The 17,836-nt window shown below is 54.9% G+C and overlaps 1 protein-coding gene across 1 annotated transcript; it reads left to right on the top strand.

Moving 5' to 3' along the window:
• Positions 1-3,870: 3,870 nt before the first annotated feature.
• Positions 3,871-17,035, top strand: DMKN (dermokine). Its single transcript, XM_058279246.2, has 17 exons — positions 3,871-4,233; positions 4,485-4,694; positions 4,795-4,857; positions 5,085-5,135; positions 5,255-5,410; positions 6,029-6,076; positions 6,474-6,542; positions 6,728-6,778; positions 9,692-9,751; positions 9,871-9,918; positions 10,090-10,137; positions 12,183-12,239; positions 12,531-12,578; positions 14,249-14,293; positions 14,416-14,457; positions 15,892-15,939; positions 16,708-17,035. Exons 1-16 carry the CDS (start codon positions 3,871-3,873, stop codon positions 15,898-15,900), a joined length of 1,368 nt encoding a protein of 455 aa, XP_058135229.1. The 3' UTR covers positions 15,901-15,939; positions 16,708-17,035.
• Positions 17,036-17,836: the final 801 nt, after the last annotated feature.

The following is a 17,836-nucleotide window of genomic DNA, read 5'->3' as shown; positions in this document are numbered from 1 at the left end:
ACAGCGAGGGAACTGTTGCACAGATGGGTTAAGGTCACAGATAGTAAGTAATGGAGCTGGGAGGTGACCCTGTAGATGCCAGGCTGAAGCCTGAGGCCCCAGGGCAGGAAGCAGAGACACCCCTAGGCCCAAGGCCTCATCTCACCACTGGACTTGGGGCAGCCTCCTTCCTCTCTTGCTGGATTCAACCTCCCCTCTGGGCTTTCTTCTGTCCCCCCAGAGTAGCCTTTTAGCACCAGAGTCAGATCAGAGCCATCCTCAGCTTGAGTAAAAGCTGCAGTCCTCACAGTGGCTCCCCATTACCCCCCTGACCTGGCCCTGTTACCTCTTTGGCTTCAACTCCTCCCATTTTCCCCCCTGCTCCAGCCACCTTGGTCCTTCAATAAACCCAGCAGGCTCCCACTGCAGGGCCTTTGCACTGCCACTCCCTCTGCCTGGAATCCCCAGATACCCTCATGGCTCACCCTCTCCCTTCCTCCAGATTGTAGCTCAAAGGTCCCATCAAAAAGAGCGCTTTCCTGACCACCCTATTTAAAGCACCTTTCTGTCCTCTCTATTTCCTTGTCACACTACATTTTGCTTCATAGTGCCTGTCACCACCTGATGTTTATCTCCCTAGACTTAGCTCCCTGAGGAGAGTGATTTTGATGATCTGGTTTGGTGCTGTATCCCCAGTGCCTAGAACAGGTTTGGCACAGAGTAGACAATCAATATTTGTTGAATGAATGTGTTGTAGATGTTGAGAGAGATTCAATTATTTGCGTATGAAAAGTCCAGGACTCATAATAATTCTGGGAAGGAAAAAGGAATTTATTTACGGCCGGCCAGACTTGAGAGCTTTCTGTTCAAAACCTTAGCCTCCAGACTTGGGAGCTTTCTGTTCAAAACCTTAGCCTCGAACAAGATTTTTAGTTCTTTTTAAACAGAGGAAGGGCCAAATGATTCTTTATTTCAGTGCTCAATAAGCTTGAATTAACATATATCTTTTACATTCTAGGTAAGCTTTTAGCATGGACTTTATACATTCCATGTAAGCTTTTAGCACATTTGGTCTGCATTTTCCCTGAATATTTAAAGTTTATTGAGTTTGCATTGCTAAATTGTTTTTCTGGGACTGGAGTATTTGCCATGGTTACCAAGGGCAGGGCTGCAGCTCTTACTGTTCCACACACACCTCAGGCCACAGACAGTTCAGGTTATCTACGAAGAGATGAACTGCCGCCACCTATAGCCTACATCAAATGAAGTAGTGAATTTAAGAGAAAAACCAGAGGAGTCTGGGCATAATGTGGGCATGCCAGATTTGTGGACCCTGTTATGTACAAGAAAAAAGGAGGTATGGCTATCCAGGAGATAAAGTCCTGGACCAGGGGTTGGGCAGACCTGGTCAAATTCTGCCAGCTCCATTCTACCATGGTCTTTTTACATATGATCTTGTGCATCATGTTCACCAGCTCTGGGCCTCTGTAAAATGGGAATAGTATCTACCTCTCAAGGTCATAGTGAGGACTAGATGAGATCACATATGTGAAAGCACGCAATATTCTATTTGGTTCATAGCAGGCATTTATCAAACATGCCATAAGTCTGATTTAAGGTGGTTCCTCAGGGCCAGAGATATCTGTGAGCAGCTGATCCCAGGAGGTAGGATGTGGAATCCTGGTGGTGGGAGAATCTAGGTGACCTGCAGACACGACTTTGAATGATGCTGAATCAACAGGGAGAAACGGATGCTCACCTCCATCTTTCAAGCTTTCTCAGTATGAAGAGGAAGCCTCAGTTTCTGTACTGCTGTGCCTTGAACTTGCTCATCTCCCATTTAACTGAGAGACTGCTGCGGCCAGCTCTAGGGTAGTGCTGTGGTTTGCTTCTCATTGTGCCTTTTCGATACTTCTCATTATGGAAAATGTGATCCTGGCTTTCCGTGCATGGTCGTGAAAGGAAGTCTTCTCTTAAATATATTGAAGTAAGAAAGTAAGCTGGGTTAAAGAAAAAAGTGGGTAGCAGAGAAGGGGGAGGGCAGGTATAAAATGCTGTGCAGGGGGTCTCCGTGAGGGAGGTTTGGGAAGGGTCCCCCATATACTCCCCTTCCCCCCAGCTCTGTGGTCCTGACCTGGGGAAGCAGCAAGGCCCTGGGGCTGGGGTCTCCACCAGCATCCCTGGTGGGCTCACATTTCCTCCTGCCATCCCACCCTCCTCACCATAACCGTTTTGCCAGAGGACAGCCAGGGGGCTTGAAAAGGCAGGGGGAGGTATGGCACACTGAAATGACAGAAAAGGCTTGGGAGCTGGGCCTCAGGAACGGGGCAGACCTGGGCCTGGCCCTCGGCTCCCCCAGATGCTCCCCGTGCCCTCACTGAGCCCCAGTTTCTCCGTCTCTAAATGGAGTGAGCCTGAAAGTGCTTAGCCCAGCGCTGGGCACACAGAAGCCCTGGATAAACTGGAGCTGCAATTATTGTTGTTATTGCCATCACCACCATCATTATTATCATCACTAATGAGCCAGAGATGGACTAACAGGGAGGCAGGGCTGAGGAGGACAGACAGGGACTGTGTTTACATGGTAAGAAAGGCTGGGGTGTGGGTGCTGGGGTGGAGAGGGAGGGAGGGAGCGACTGAGAGGCATTGGGACAGGCAGGTGGAAATCGGCCCCTCCTAACTGGGCAACAACTCCCAGGGACAGTGCCAAGGGGGAGGACCTGGAGCTGCTGGCACAAAAATAGCACCCAGCCCTGCTGAGGATGCTCGACTTCCACGTCCTGAGCTGGGGCTGCAGGGAGAGGAACACGGTGCTGCTGCTGGCTCCTGCCCTCTGGCTGACCCTCTTCCCTTGCCAGTGCTGCTCAGGCCGCTGGGGGAGGCCGAGGGGTGGGTGGGGTGAGCTGGTACCACAGGAGGCTGTGAGCTCATGCACATGCCCCCTCTGGGGCTGGGTAAACAGGTCCCACGCCTGGGTCAGCGGCTCCCTCCCTCGGTCCTTCCTCCCACTCACTCCCCTGGGCAGCTGCCTGCCCAGCTCCCCTGTTCGTGCCCAGCTCTCTCAGCCAAGAGCACCCTGCATGTGAAGATGTGAAGCCCTGATGCCCACTCTCAGGGTAGTGGGCACTTCATTGCTTGCATCTTGGGGTGTCCCTGCCCAGGGCTTTCCCCAGCACCCTGAGCACACCCCTGTGTCTTCCAGTCTCCCCCCTGAGGGCTGGAAGCAGCCGAGAGGAGGGAGATGGGAGACGAAGGCTGACTGCAATGGAGAGCAAAGTCAAGACAGGGCACCTGCCTCTGTCCTGTGTCCTGGTGTGCCCCGCCCAGCCTGGCTTGCTTATGCCTAGGGTGGGTCCCGTTCCATTGGGCTTCCCTCTCCCAGCAACCCTGGTGGGTCCTGCCTCCCAAGCTCCCACCCTCCACCCCCACCACCCCCAGGAGACACCATCTGCCTATCTCCTCAGATGCCCCTATCCCCACCCTGCGCCCCAAATTCCTGGGGTTGGGAAACTGAAACACTTGTGCACTGTCTCACCCTGTGCCTCCCTCTCTCGCTGATGCACAGGCTCCCTCTCTGTTTCAACACAGACTCTGGGACTCACAATTACAGCGTATTACCTACGGTGGCTGGGCCCTGAGTCACTGGGGGAGGGACTCGGGCTGCCCAGCCCTGGCACCTTCTCCTCCCAGTATAAGGAGAAGTGACTGGGGGAGGACTCTGGGACGGCCGGGGAATCTGGGGTAGGAGAGAGAGGGCTGCGGAGCCAGAGGGAGGGAAGAAGAAGGGGTCCGAAGGAAGAGAGAACGGAGGAAGAAGGGAAAGGTCAACCAGAAGCAAACTTGGGTGGAAGGGGGGAAAGTCACTGGGGAGAGTGAGGAAGCCAGGCAGAGATGGAGTCACGGGGGTTCCTGGGCTGCCTCCTGCTGGCCCTGTGCCTGGGCGGCGGGGTGGCCAGCCCCCGGCCACGCGGGGCGCGCAGCGCTGGAGCAGGCGCCTGGGAGTCCATCGGACACGGCATGGGAGAAGCCGCTGGCCATGCCGTGGGGGAGGCCATTGGCCACGGGGTGGGAGAGGTCAGGGAGGCCATGGGCCCCGGGGTGGGAGAGGCCATCGGTCACGGGGCCGAGGAAGCAGCCCATGCTCTTGGGAACGCTGGGGGTGAGGCCGGCAGGCAGGCCGGGAACATCATCCGACATGGACTGGATGCTGCCCACGGCTCCTGGCAGGGGATGCCCGGCAGCCACGGTGCTTGGGTGAGTGGTTGGGAAGCGGGGTGTGGAAATGGGAGGCTGGGGCAGCTCGGCTGAGAATCTCCGGAGACATGGGGAAGGATGAACGGCCTCCACTTCGTGGCTGTCCGGGGCACTTGCATTCCGTGTTGTGCGCCTCCCCCACGCACCTCGGGGGCTCGCTCTCCCTGTCTCGCTGTCTTTCGGCTGTTTGCTTGCTCGTGGCCTTAAGTGACAGAGATAGCCACCCTAATGCGGGTACCATGTCCTTGCAGGGGACCAATGGCCAGCCCCCATCTGGAGGCCATGGCATCGCCGGTCCTCAGGGGGGTGGCCCCGGAGGCCACAGCCAGGACAATCCCGGAGGCCCCTGGGGCCAGAATTCCCCTGGTGGCTCAGATGGCAGGTACGGAATCAACTCTCAGGGAGGTTCCTGGGGTCAAGGAAGCAACGGAGGCTCATTCGGCTTTGGGAGCAACGCTCAGGTACAGGAAACAGCCTGAGCCCCGACTCGGGCCCCCGCCCTCCCCCACTCCCCATCCTCGCTGTCCTTCTGGAACCGGCTCACCCTCACCTTCCCTGCAGGGGGCCGTGGCCCAGCCGGGTTATGAGTCAGTGAGAAGCAGCAGCAACAACCAGAACACAGAGGTAAGAGGGATAAGGTGGGGAGGAAGAGCACATCTGGGTGCTAGTGGGTGTGTGACAGAAAGTGGGGGAGAGAGAGTGGAAAGATGGGGTAAGAGGGAGATGGGCCAGGGAAGGGATGAGGTGGGAGGGGGCTAGGAAGAAGAGGGGAACGTTTAGGGGAAGGAAAGCCCAGTGGCCGCTGGAGACGGTGGACGGCAGATCTCTAACTGTCCCCTTCCCTCCCACAGTGCACCAACCCCCCGCCCCCCAACTCCGGTGGAAGCTCTAGCAACTCTGGGGTAAGAGGAGAGGGCCCCGCCCTCAGGGAGAAAACAGAGGGAATGTGCCTGGGGCCCTGGAGGCCGGGGAGGGAGGGAGGTTGGGCCTTCAGTCCTCCGCTCCTTTTCCTGTCCCTCAGGGAAGCAGCGGCAACCAGAACGGCAACCAGAATGGTGGTGGCAGCAGCAGCAGCGGCAACCAGAACGGTGGCGGTGGCAGCAGCAGCAGCGGCAACCAGAACGGCAACCAGAACGGTGGTGGCGACAGCAGCAGTAGCAGCTCAGGGTCCAGCCGGGTGAGTTTTGCGCCTTAGGTAAAGGCCAAGGTAGGGATGAGGCCCCTGGTGGTCCCTGCTGATGGGACCCAGGGTTTTCCTGAAAGTTGCTGCAGACCCGGGGTGGGTGGCATCACTGGTGCTTGTCCTCCTGGGGCCCTCAGCCTCCATGCCCTACCCTCCCAGCCCCAACCACACAGCGTCCCTTAGAAATGCACTGTGCATTTTCCCAGTCCCCGTGGAACCTCTATTACTGCAGTGCATTTCCACTTGACAAGTCTGAATAGAGCTTGAGAGGGTGGTGGCAGGAAGAACAGAGATGGACACAGAAAAATATGACACTTGTTTGGGAAGCTCCCAGGAGAAGGGGGCAGGACTGCGCAGATGAAGTCTTAAGGGCGTTAACAGAGTTGTGGTGAGGCTCCCCCCAACCCCTGTGAGGGGATCCCCGCGCACGTGGCAGGAGGGGAGCCTCTGTCTGGCAGCTGGACTAAGTAGAGTCCAGGAGAGGGAAACACACCTGGCCTCCTTAAGGACCTGGGAAAGGTCTCAGGCAAGGGGAGGGGAGTAATTGTGACCAGCCCTACAACAAGCTGCTCAAACTTACTGCTCCTTATTACCTCTGCTTCCCCCATCTAGGACCGACCCCCAGAAAATGGGAGGAATTATGATCGAAATGGCTACCAGGTAAGGACCTAGGGGTCCCAGGAGTTCTGGGTCGCAGGAGCAAGGAGTGAGAGGCAGGGGGAGGGCAGAACCAGCACGTGCCGCCCCCTAGCGGCCAGGGTCACAGCTCCTGTGCAGGGTGCCCCCAGAGGCCCCTTCTGGGTCCCTGGTAGGGGGTGGGGGTGAGGCGCAACAGCTCAGAATCCCATCAAAGCACATTTCCAAACACACGTCATCATACCTGGGCTTCTCTGTGCTCAGAATCTTCCCTCAGTGAGCAACTGGCTAAGGACGGGGACGGAATGGAGGTTGGGGTCAGAATCAGACGGGATTAAAAAACTTCCGGCACAACTGGGAACCGCCTGGTCCCTTTCCACGTCCCTTGAGACCGCACAGGAACACTTGCTTTCCCCTGCAGGGCTCGGGCACTGACTCCTCAGGCAGCAGCGGTGGAAGCGGTGGAAGCCGGGGCAGAAATAAACCCGGGGTGAGCGCGGGGGCAGTTGGGGCTCCTCGGGTGACGCCAGAGCCGTGGCTGCGGTTGAGAGCGCGGGAGGGTGGCTGCTGGGGTGGGGCAGACGAGGGCCAGCCTGGGGGTTAAGATGCTCCAGTTTGGGGGCTGGGCTGGGTGCCCGCCTGAGACATGGTCTCCCTCGCCTCTTCCTCCCCTAGTGTGAAAACCAAGGGAACGAAATCCGCGTGTCCGGAGGCTCGGGAGGTCAGGTAAGAGCCAGGCTGGCGCGCCGCCCCTCCACAGCCCCCCTAACGCCCGCCCCAGCCCCGTCCTGTCCGGGGGGACTCACAACGTGGAGGGAAGAAACCAAATGCACGCCGGGGAAAAGACTACGAATCCCCCGCGTAATAATCAATTTAAAATCCCTAGCGCTGCGCCGCACTTGGCACCGCGGCCGGGCGGTGCGAGCGCGCGCTGCTGGGCAGTCCTCGAGAACCCACCCGGCCCGCGAGCAGAGGGGATGACGAGCGCTAGGACGCGGGGGTGTTCCCTGTAGACTTCCCGCCTAGTTATTTTGGAAATCTGGGCTTGATGTCAGCACCCGTGGCGCTGATGGAGTCTTACCCTAAGGTCCACGCGAGTCATCTGGAGTCTTGTGAAAACGCAGGCTCAGCAGGTCCGGGTGGGGCTGCTGCTTGTGCCGAGCTCCAGGGAGGCTGCCCCGCAGCTTTGGGCTCTGAGAGGGGCGTGGACCGCATCGTGAGCGCAGCGGGAGAGGGGAGTCGAGGGGTGGTGGGACTAGGCTGAGAAGGCTTTCTGAAGAGTTCCTCATATGTTAGGGATACTAACATTTTATGAACATGCAGGCTTTGAGAAAATCTCTCCCTGTTTGTGACTGTTTCTAGTTTTTGGTAGCTCAAAGTCTTACACATTTACAGGAGTTGAAGACACTAATTTTTCCCTCTATGGTTTCTGTTCTTGGTGTATTGCTTTAAAGGTCTTTGTTTCTTCTAGCATCACTAATACTTCCATAATATCCTTCCCCCCATTCAACTGAATTCTTTAATCCATCTGAAATTTATTCTGCTCTGCTGTCTGATCCCACTCCTCAGTTCAACCAGCCTTGAACCACCCACTGGACTGAAACCGTGTATTCATCCTTATGAGGGGAAATCCAGGTACAAACAGAAGGGAAGGATGAGATGTAAATAAAATTCCCCCCAATACGTACTGATTTTAAAAGCCATTGTTAATACCTAAATATTTGGAGGGAGCTTCTGCGAGTTTTACTTTATTAAATGGATCTGTCTGCTCTGGGACAGGTTCCAGGGACTTAATGGTAGCTGCGCAGGGCGTTCACATCTGCTTGCGCACATCCTCTCTTGATGTTTGTTTTTTCCAGTGTTTCTTAGACATTTTAGCTTCTAAATGAATTCCAAGGTTCTTTTGACAAGTTATGCAAGAGAATTCCATTAGGATTTTTAGTGGAATTGTAGTAAATCAATACTTTGATTTGTGGGGATGCCCCCGGGATCTAAAAGAGTGATCTGTGTTTCATCCTGTTGTCCCTCATGGCTTCAGAGGAGGACAGGGAGGCCCCAGCAACTCCGGCATCAGGGGATGACAGCTGGCCTTGAGACTAGTCAATGAAGGGGGGTCAACCTGCCAGTACTAAGAGGGACCAGGGAGTACCTAGTCCCTCATCCTGGCCTGGTCTACATGGTAGCTCTTGGAATGTGATGGTGCTGATAGGTCTGGGACACACCCAGTACAGCCTACTTCTAACCTAGGAGGAGAATCACCAGACCATTTCCGTCCCACCTCGGCTCCTGCTGGTTCTCCAGCTAGCATCACCTTTCTGTCCAAAGCAAAACATCAGTCCAGACTGAGTCCTTCCATTTAAATCAGTCCAGCCCAACAGCCTGGCTCATTCCTGCCTCAAAGCCAGGGGAGAATTCAGTGGCGTTGGTGGCAAAGGCCCTTCCTGCTCGGTTTCAAGCCACTTGTGGAAATGAATAGAAACAGAGATGTATGTTATCCATAAACCTCTTATGTGAGCAGTGACCCATTCACAGGAGGTTGAAACAAGATTTGCCAGGGAAGATGGAGCTACCCAGAAAGGGCTTTTCTGTCGGGACCCTGGCAGGTCCTCTGTCACATTCGTGCCTCAACCCCTCGATTCAGGAATCCCTCACCCAACCTCTGCAACCCTCCCCTCTGCCCAGCCTGCCTGCCCCTCTGCTGACTCATCTCCATTTTCTTTAACTGCCTTCACGGGGGGCTCTCAAGGCGCTTATCAGGTGGCCCAGGAGCAGAAAGAGTAGGCTTTAGTATAGGAGAAGGGATGGTGAAGTGTAGGGACAGAAGGCTAGGGGGCCTGGGGAAAGAAATCAAAATATCTGTTTTTTTCTTGTGCGTTGCTTTGACTCTGTGTCACCCTCACCAGAGGACCAGAATGGGAGCCTGGGGTTCCCATCTCTAACCTCCTCAATTCATTCATTCCCTCCCTCCTTCCCAGTGAGAGCTGAGCGGTAGCACTGCTGTTACTGGCAGAGCGGACAACACTCACAGAAGAATGGGTCAAGGGAATATTTTTTAAAACCGTACTTATGAAGGCAGCATTGAGAAGTGGAGAGCCAGGGAACTTTGAGTTAGAAGATGGGGCTGAGACTCCAGCTTATCTGCATGTCTTCAGGCAAGCCGGTTAATTGGGCTTCCTCTTGGGTGGAATGTGGACAGTGAAGCCTAACCCACTCACCTCCAAAGCACAGAACTCCCTGCTCGTAACCAGACTGAGCTGGTCTGGAACAGATGCTGGCATCAGATGTGGAGACAGATCCTGAGGCAGGCTGCTGGACCTTGCCCCAAGTTTCAGTTTCCCTCTCTGTAAAGTGGAGATATCGTCTACCTAGGAATGGGGCAGGATAAGGTACAGTGCCAGGCATACAGTGAAGCAAGAATCTGATATGGGATTGGTATACACGGTAGCACGGTAGCAAGCAATTCTAGGAAGTCTTTCTGCAGGTGGGATTTTTAGGTGCTGCTTGAAGGAGAGGAGGCTTTACAGAGAGGAGCACACAGCTGGAGCAAAGGCAGAGAAGAGTGGGCCAGGAGCACTGACAGATGGTCTGAGTCCCAGGAGGTAAAAGCCCTGGACACCAGTCTCCCTTTTCCCCATCCAGGGGCAGTGGTCTGGTAGGGAGAACGGAGGAGGTGAAGCCATCAGTGAAATCAATACTTCGGTGAGTGGAGGCATTTTGCCTCCTTGGGTTGGGTTCCCACCATCCTGACACCCAGTTTTCCTGACCTCCCATCCTGCCACTGGCTTACATCTCATCCCATTCCCCATCTTGTTCCTTAGAACTCTCGGGCATCTCCTGGGGTCTTCAACTTTGACGATTTCTGGAAGGTGAGTTCTGCAAGCCTGCTCTGCTTACTCTCTTTTGGAAAAACAGCCCCTGTCCCTTGGCCCCATAGATGGAAGTTTTCTTTCTGTACCCTTGACTGCACTTTCTGAAGCCCTGAGTCACCTACATGATGACCCAAGTGTTTCTTCCTTTTCCTTCTCCTCTCCCTGCAGGCATTTAAATCCAAGACACGTTTCATTAACTGGGATGCCCTAGACAAGGTAAGGGCGGGGCATGTCAACCCGATCTTGGTGGGAGAGGGATCTGGAGAAGAAAGGGAATCCTCTGGGTGGCAAGCTGGGGAAATAACGATGGCCGGGGAGAAAGCATTTAGGCCAGGGCTCAAAAAGGCTGAGAAGGGAGGACAACAGAGACCCGAAGAGAGAGAGGGTGTTTGGAGACAGCTGGGAGCTGGGGATGAGAGGAGGGGAGGGGCCCCTTTACCGCCTCAGTCTGCATACCTGAGCAGGGTTAAGGAGCTCAGTTTCCCCTTCCGGGCCTGGAAAGTTAAGGGGAAAGTAAGTAGGCCCAATCCTCCGGAAACCAGGCGTGGGGGACAGAACGAATGAGGATTCAGGCAGAGCCAAGGGCCCATGTGAGGACCAAGGCTCCCTCCAGAGGGAAAGGGAGAAGGCAGTGAACATCTGCCGAGGCCTGATGAGCTCTATATTGCATGATCTGGGGGCAGAGTCCAATTGCCCTTCCTCCTGTCCCATCCTTCCCTCTTGCAGGGGGACCCCTGGCCAGGATTATTTGATCCTGGAAGAGAAGATGCACCCTGAGAGTAGAGGGGGCTGGGATGGAAGGGAGGGGATGAATGGCAGACACACTATCCGAACAAATACCAAAGGCAGAGGTTGCTCTTGCTGGTCCTTAGATGTGTTTGGTTTTTTAAAGAGTATGAATTAGCTGCCAAAGTTTTAAAAATTTGAGAGACCTCATATAGTGATTTAGATGATTGGCTTCTCTTGGAAAATCTGGCAGTGTGGGCCCTGCTTTCCCTGAGGCAGTGAGAGGCTAGAGCTGCCCCTCGCATTGGGGCACATGCTCCCCAGCAGCCAGACACCCTCAGCGCACCACAGTCCATTCAGCCATCCCACTGGCCTCTGGGAGCAGCTGAGCTTCTGAACCTTTACGTCACAAAACTTGGGGTCTTTATGGGGAAGGGCAGTGGGGGTAGTGGTGGTGGTGGGAGGCAAAGAGACAGTTCAAACCTCAGGAAAACCAAAGTCTGACCTTTTGGGAATGGGGTGGGGGAGCAAAAGATAGGAATGCAGAAGTTCCCAACTCTAGTGGATTTCTGGTTTGATTGAACAAAATTACTGTTTTATGGCCATTCCACCTCTGCTGGGAGCAAGACTCCTTACTGTGGACCGTGGGGAGACCAGGTCCCTGAGCACGGGGACCTAACTTCCCAGAGGACCAGGAGCGACAGCCAAACGCTTCTGCAGATCTAGGGGTGCAGTAAAGGAGTGAGGCGGGATTCACTGGAGCTGGCCGTCCAGAAGAGAAGGTCTTCTAGGGAGAGGAGCAGCACAGAGCTGGGCCCTCAGCCGCAGCAAGCAGAGAGGCCAGGGGCCTCTAAGTTGTGCTCCCGGGGTGGCCGAGGGGTTCTTCAGCCCACGCGGGCTCTCTGGCTTTGACGGACTGTCACTGCAGGTTTCTGGAGCAGGGTTCATCTCCCCTTGCCTTGGTCCACTACGGCCCCAAATACCTATTCCCAGAGCTCCCTCTTACAACTTATTTCTTTGCCCAGGACCGCAGGAGCTTTTGGACCCTGTGACCTAAAATACCCCATATTTCACTACTAATCTCACCCCTTGTCGTTGAAATAAACCTTAGCTGCCCATGCTCCTGGTCTCTGCTCCTGCTCTGGGCCGGGGAGGGGGTGGAGGCCTGGACGGCATGACCTCAGCCCCGCAGTTTTGGGAAGCAGGGTGGGTGGACAGGCGGGGAGCTCTGGGGGCAGGTCCCAGGCCTGGGGTTTTGCTATAACCAATGTTCTGCTAGAGTTGGGATGGGGCTGGGATAGAAGAGGACGCTGTGCATGTACCAGAGGGGAGCCGGGTGAATGGCACTGGAGAGCCAGCCTCTCTCCCCGTTTTCAAAACCACTTTTCTGGTGTCCCAGCAGACATGCAGCTTTCCCAGAATCCTAGTCCCAGTGAAATTGTGAAGGCCGAGAACTGATGGGAGAGGTAGTTAGGGGGCGGAGTGAGTGGGGAGGCGGGCCTCCTGCTAACCTGCTCCTCCCCTTTCATCCACAGAACCAAGTCCCATCCCCCAGCACTCGAGCCCTCCTCTACTTCAGCCGCCTCTGGGAGGTATGCGAATGCTCACCTTTTGAAGAACTGGGGATCCTGGTCACCCTCTCTCTCCAGAATGTCACAAAATCCCTCTCCTTTTCCTTTTTGAGACTGACACCCTCACCTAAATCTTACTGCTAATACCATCTCCAATGCTGACCCACCGGGCTAACCCCAGACCCCACCCCAGGCTCTAATGCCCATTCCTTCACCTGATCTTGAAACTGCCCCCGAAATGCTGCGCCTCCTTCCTCCATCCCTCTGGGTTCTCTCCCCCTGTGGACCACCAATCTCTCCTTTTCCCTCCAGGATTTCAAACACAAAACTCCTTTCCTCAACTGGAAAGCCATTGTCGAGGTAAGGAGGCAACCTCTCATTTAGGGGTCACAAGCTCTGTTCTGGGGGTGCGGGGCTCTGGGTCCTTGGCAAACAGCTTGCTGATTCCCTCCCAGTTGCTTCTCTTCCCTGCTGAGATGCCTCCCTCCCTCTCCCCCATCCTCTCTTTAAACAACCCTGATTGGGGACAGGGCTGGAGAGAGAGAAGCCGTGAGTCACCGTAGGGGCAGGGTGGGAGTCTCCCCTGGATAAAAGCCCATGGGCTGGCACCTTCTCGGGCGCAGAAACATGAAGCCAGGTGATATCTCTGCTGAGCTGCTGTTCTCTCTGGGCTTGGCCTGGCTTGGTGGGGAGCCCCGGCTGGGTGGGTAAGGCAGGACGAGCAGGAGCAGGTGGGAGACCACCAAGTGGGGAGAGCGGGAGGGATGTGGAGCTGGGGTCGCCCCTCATGTGCTGGATCTGGGGCACTGGGAGGACAGCCAGAGGGAAACAGGAGAGCAGTATAGAATGGGTGGAGGTCAGGTCAGGGTCAAGGAGACAGGGACAGAGGCTACCAGGGTGCTGGGAAGGATGGGCAGGCCCTTGGGTTGTGCAGAAGACCCCAGCTTGCTCTGCATGGCCAAGGGTCTTTGAGAGTCAGAACCCCTGGGCACTGAGGCAAGGGTTGCCTGTTAACATGTCCATTTGAGGTCAGTGAGTTAGGCTGGATGGGGAGGCATGCCAAGGAGAAGGTAAGACACCCCCCAGGTGTGCTATCAGCCATGCATGCAGCACCAGTGTAGCCGTGTCATCTGATTTTTCAAGAAAGGCTAGAAATCTTCTGCTTTTTAATGTTTAGCAGCTAATTTAAACTTTTAAAAATACACACAGATCAAACAAAACATGCCTGGAGCTCTGTTGACAACCAGGGCGTGACCTTGGTGTTAGGGCTACTAGTGGGGTTCAGATCCAATGTCAGCAGTGGACAAGGCAGAGTTGGGGAGAACATCTTTACCCTGTGTGTGTCCTAGTTGAGAAGCGATGACGGCAGCAGCTAAACTTCCTCTCTCCTACTGCTTAGAATTTATCCCATTGCCTTGCTCTGGGGCTGGGGAGGGCGAGGAGGGCTAAGGGAATCCAAGGAGTCTTCTGTGGCTTCATCTGCTTTCTTGGACTTCTCCCCTTGCTTTCCCCCTTGACCCTGAACCCGTCTAACAAATGCAGCTTCTGTAGAGAACAGCCCATCCTGCCCAGGACCCTGGAGAGAATGATTTGTGTGCAGGGACTCCAGCGCCTGTGCAGGGAGCGGGGTTTGGTGTAGGGAACAAGTAGGCCTGGGCTGAGGTGCCCCGGGTGGCCCCAGGAGCTAGCTTCTGGCCCCAGCTCAGCCTCGGCCCTGGGCCAACAACGTTCCAGGCATGTGTGAGGGGGGTGGTATTGCCAAACTGGGTTCTCCAGCCCAGCTCCCCGACCCGAGTGTAGCAATCTCTGTCTATCTGGGTCAGTTTCCTCCGGGCTCCCTGCCTTCTCCGTAGGCAGAGTTTGTCATGTACCACTGAGAGGGGTGGGGCGGGTTGGGTGTGGGGGAGGGGGAGGCTCGTGCTCCCAAAGAGGGCAAGGGCCCTGGTGGCAGGATTCCCTGGCTCCAGAAGCCTGGCCAGGCCTGAGCGAGCCTGGAAATAGACCGCCGGTGGCTCCTCTTTCCCTTTCAGGGTGCCCAGGCATCAGTACAGAAGAGGGCTGCGGGTGCCGGCCAGGTGAGTAGCTTTGCCCTCAGACGCCCCCCTGACGGCCCTCGGCCCCTCTCTCAGACTCGCTCCCGGGTCTGGCCGGGCTGAAATGCTCTCCCCTTCCCTCCCCGATTCCACAATTTTCTCAGGCTGACCCAGAACGGCAAGAGGAGGCAGCTGTGACTTCTGAGGTAGGATATGGCCTGCCTGCCTGCAGACTCTCCTACTCTCACCTCCCCACGTACCACTTGGGTCATCTGGGTGAGGGGAGGGTGGGGGCCGTGGCAGGCTGGAGGAGGAGACGCCAGAAAAGAAAACGCAGGACAACACACAGCACGAGGAGGGGAGAAGAGGGGATGGAAGTCAGGGCAGGGGCGGGGTGTTGACTCCAGAGCAAAATGCCCCGCCCCCTCTCCTCTCACGTGCCTCTCCCCGCTTCTCGGGCTTTCTACAGTAGAACTACAATGACAACCAGCAGGTAAATCCTATGGCCGATGGCTGGCAGGACTCAGTCAAGACCCCAGAGAAGGTTTTGCCCTGCGTTCCAATTGGTTTTTCTGCATGGGGGTCCCTCCAGGACCTCTGCATGGGTAGCTGAGGCGGAATCCTGCCCACTTCTGACAGCCAGGCCTCCCCACCCTCTGTAATGGCGACTCGGTTCCCCAAGAGCAGTTTGGAAGTGGAAGGTGGAAGGACTCAGTACTCACCCACTCACTCAGAAACAGAAAGGGAGCAACAGCTGCTCTTGTGCAGTAGAGAAAACTGAGAACCAATATCCCCTCCGAGGGGAGCATCTGGCTTGAAAAGACCCCATGACACATGGCAAACCAGCACAAGGCCCTGTCCCTCTCTGCCTCTTCTTTAACTGCTGACTTTTGGGGATGGAGAGGGCAGGTGAGGCCTGAGGAGAGGCTAGTCCAGGAACTTCTCGCTGGTGGGAAAAAAACTAATGCTTCTTTTCACAAAGAAAACAAAGGGGAAGAATATTTTACAGAACTTTGCTTCTGTTGCAAAGAAAGCAGTCTTATAAATTCAGTAAATGAATGCACTAAACACTAATTGGGCTGGCAAAGAAAAAAAAAAAAACCCAGGCTGGTTGTTTTCCTGCATCTCTCAGAATAAAGCCCACTGCCCCTGGGGACAGGACCTTTCGACTGAGCAAGCAGAAAGGACATGTTAGATGGTGATCAGTTCACTCTACCCATGGATACCTGCTTGGCCAGCTCCACGGGGTCATTCTCTCGCCACCAAGCAGCAGGGATACTGACCTGGCCTCCTTTCCCTCCTAGTGGTCAGTGTGTGCTCAGGGAGCACGTTTGCTATTATCTTGGGTAAAATACTCAGGATGGTCAGTAGGCTGTGAAAAAATTCCCATGGGCTGAATGTGCACAGCCAGCCTGATGGACCTGTTAGACAGTCCTAGTTTGAGCCTTCCTGCATCCTGAGGGCATGGCAGAAGACAGAGAGGCCTTCTCTGATCTTCTCTTTCTAGGGAGGCACCTTGGTTACTTCCCCTGTGAGTATGGGGGCCGAGAAAATCTGGCTTTGGACAGAAGGGAGTCTGAGGCTAGAGGGTGTGGAGGGGACAGTGTGGTGTCCACTCAGACATACTCCTTGTCCTTCAGGCTTCCTAGGAGCAACCTGGCCTGCTGCAGTAGGTGAAATTCTGGGAGGTGAGTTCCAGAGTGAGTGGCACAAGGCTGCGTCTGGGAGTGGAGGCTTAGTGACCCTCAGGGCAGGGCTGGGAGCGTGCATTTCCTCAGCTCTCAGTTGGGGACACTAATTCAGGTTTGCTCAGGGTTAGATGCTCTAAAGCACGGGTTCTCAACATTTTCGTTTTACAGACCCCTTTGCCAGTCATGTGAAAACCACAGACCCCTTACTAAGTCCACACTATACTCTGTATTATTTAAAGAATATATCACACCCACACCAACATGTCCCCACAAGAATAATGTTTGTTTTGAATTGTCAATTCAAGCTCACGGACCCCCTGTTAAGAACCCCTGCTCTAAAGGTATTAAGGAGGAGAAGGCCCCATGGGGGTGGGAATGGGATGGAGAAGACTCACCAAAAAATGGTGGAGGCCACTCAGAAGGCACCCTGTGAGTGAGAGTGGAGTGAAGGTCAGAACAAGGTGGGGTTGTGAGGGCCAGCCATGGCAAGGAGAAGAATGACATACCAGGTGAAGGAGAGGGAGTGGGCAGAGTTGTACGGGGAGCTGTGGAGAAGCAAGCCTTTCAGGGCCAGAGGCAGGAAGAGGTGAGTCTCCAGTGGGGAAGACATAGGAGATGAATTTGGCAGCATCACAAGATTTGTTTTAGGTGGGAGCTAAAGGGGGGCTCTGCTAACAAACTGTGGGCACACAGAGGCTGGATGAAAGGACACTGGGTTTCAACAGACTCAGGCGTGTTTCTCTCTATTACTTGATCTTCTCCTAGAAGGTGACTTCCAACCACTACTGAGGCCCTGGAAAATAATCGGTCATCAAGGAGCCTGACTGTGCTGTCCCCTGACTTGTCCAGGTCTCCCACCCTGTGTCAGCCCCAGCCTGGGTGCTGACACCTGCTTTTTCTAGGTTGGGGACCTGGTTTGTCTGCTTCTTGTTTCTTCCCATCCCATTGTGGAGTCTACTTGACCACCGGGCTTATTGGATACACCAGCCACTTTACTTATTCCATTTTTGTGACCTGAAGTCTCAGTGAGACCAGTGCTCAGGAGGAACGCCCTACTTTTGAGTTTCTCTGTAGAAATAAAACCGAATCTTGTTCCCTAAAACTTTTTCAAATTTTATTCTTCAACAGTATGCTGATTGCCTGGAGGAGAGGGGTGGAAAGTGGGATTTAGGAGCAGACCTGAGTGTGGTATGAACAATGGTTGGCTGGAAGAGATGAGACAAGAACTAGCTACTGATCTCACTGTGCCTCAGTTTCTTCATCTGTAAAACACTCTTTGCTCAACCTGTATCTGATACCATGGTTACTACACATAAGCGTCATAGATGAATTCATAGCCTGAAAAAAACAACAACAGAGCTATTCTAATCAGGAGGTGGGAGGGAAGAAGTTTCTCACGGACAGGAGCAACTCCACCTTCTGGAGTCCCAGAAGGTGAGGGGGAAGGCACAGAATGGGAGAAAGGTGCTGGTGGAGAATGTGCCTTGGCATGTAAACAGACGGAAATGGGGATGATCCGGAGGGGTGGATTGACTTGTTTAGGAAGTTGGAGGGGACTGTGTCATACCCTATACCTTATATGAAGCTGCTCGGTGTTTTCAGGATGCTGAAGGGTGACGGGGGCAGAAAAATTCTATCCATTACAATTCTACTCCATTATCATATCAACAAAACAGGCAGAGGCTCTTGGTGCGGGTTGAGCCCAGGCTTGTCACAACCCCAGGGCCCTTGAAGACAGGACCCCGCAGTCTGCAGTTAGAGCGTCTGAGTCAGAGTCCCATCAGACCGGTGCAGCGTGCCCCGCCCCTGTGTCCCCTCGCATCGTGGTGGCCAGGCAGCACTCTGCCAGCCTGAGTGCCTAAGGGCATGACCCCGGCCAGCTTTGGTCATTGCT

Source organism: Dasypus novemcinctus, chromosome 18, assembly GCF_030445035.2.
Source record: "Dasypus novemcinctus isolate mDasNov1 chromosome 18, mDasNov1.1.hap2, whole genome shotgun sequence".
Taxonomy (NCBI): Eukaryota; Metazoa; Chordata; class Mammalia; order Cingulata; family Dasypodidae; genus Dasypus; species Dasypus novemcinctus.
This window is presented reverse-complemented; position numbering and strand designations above follow the sequence as displayed.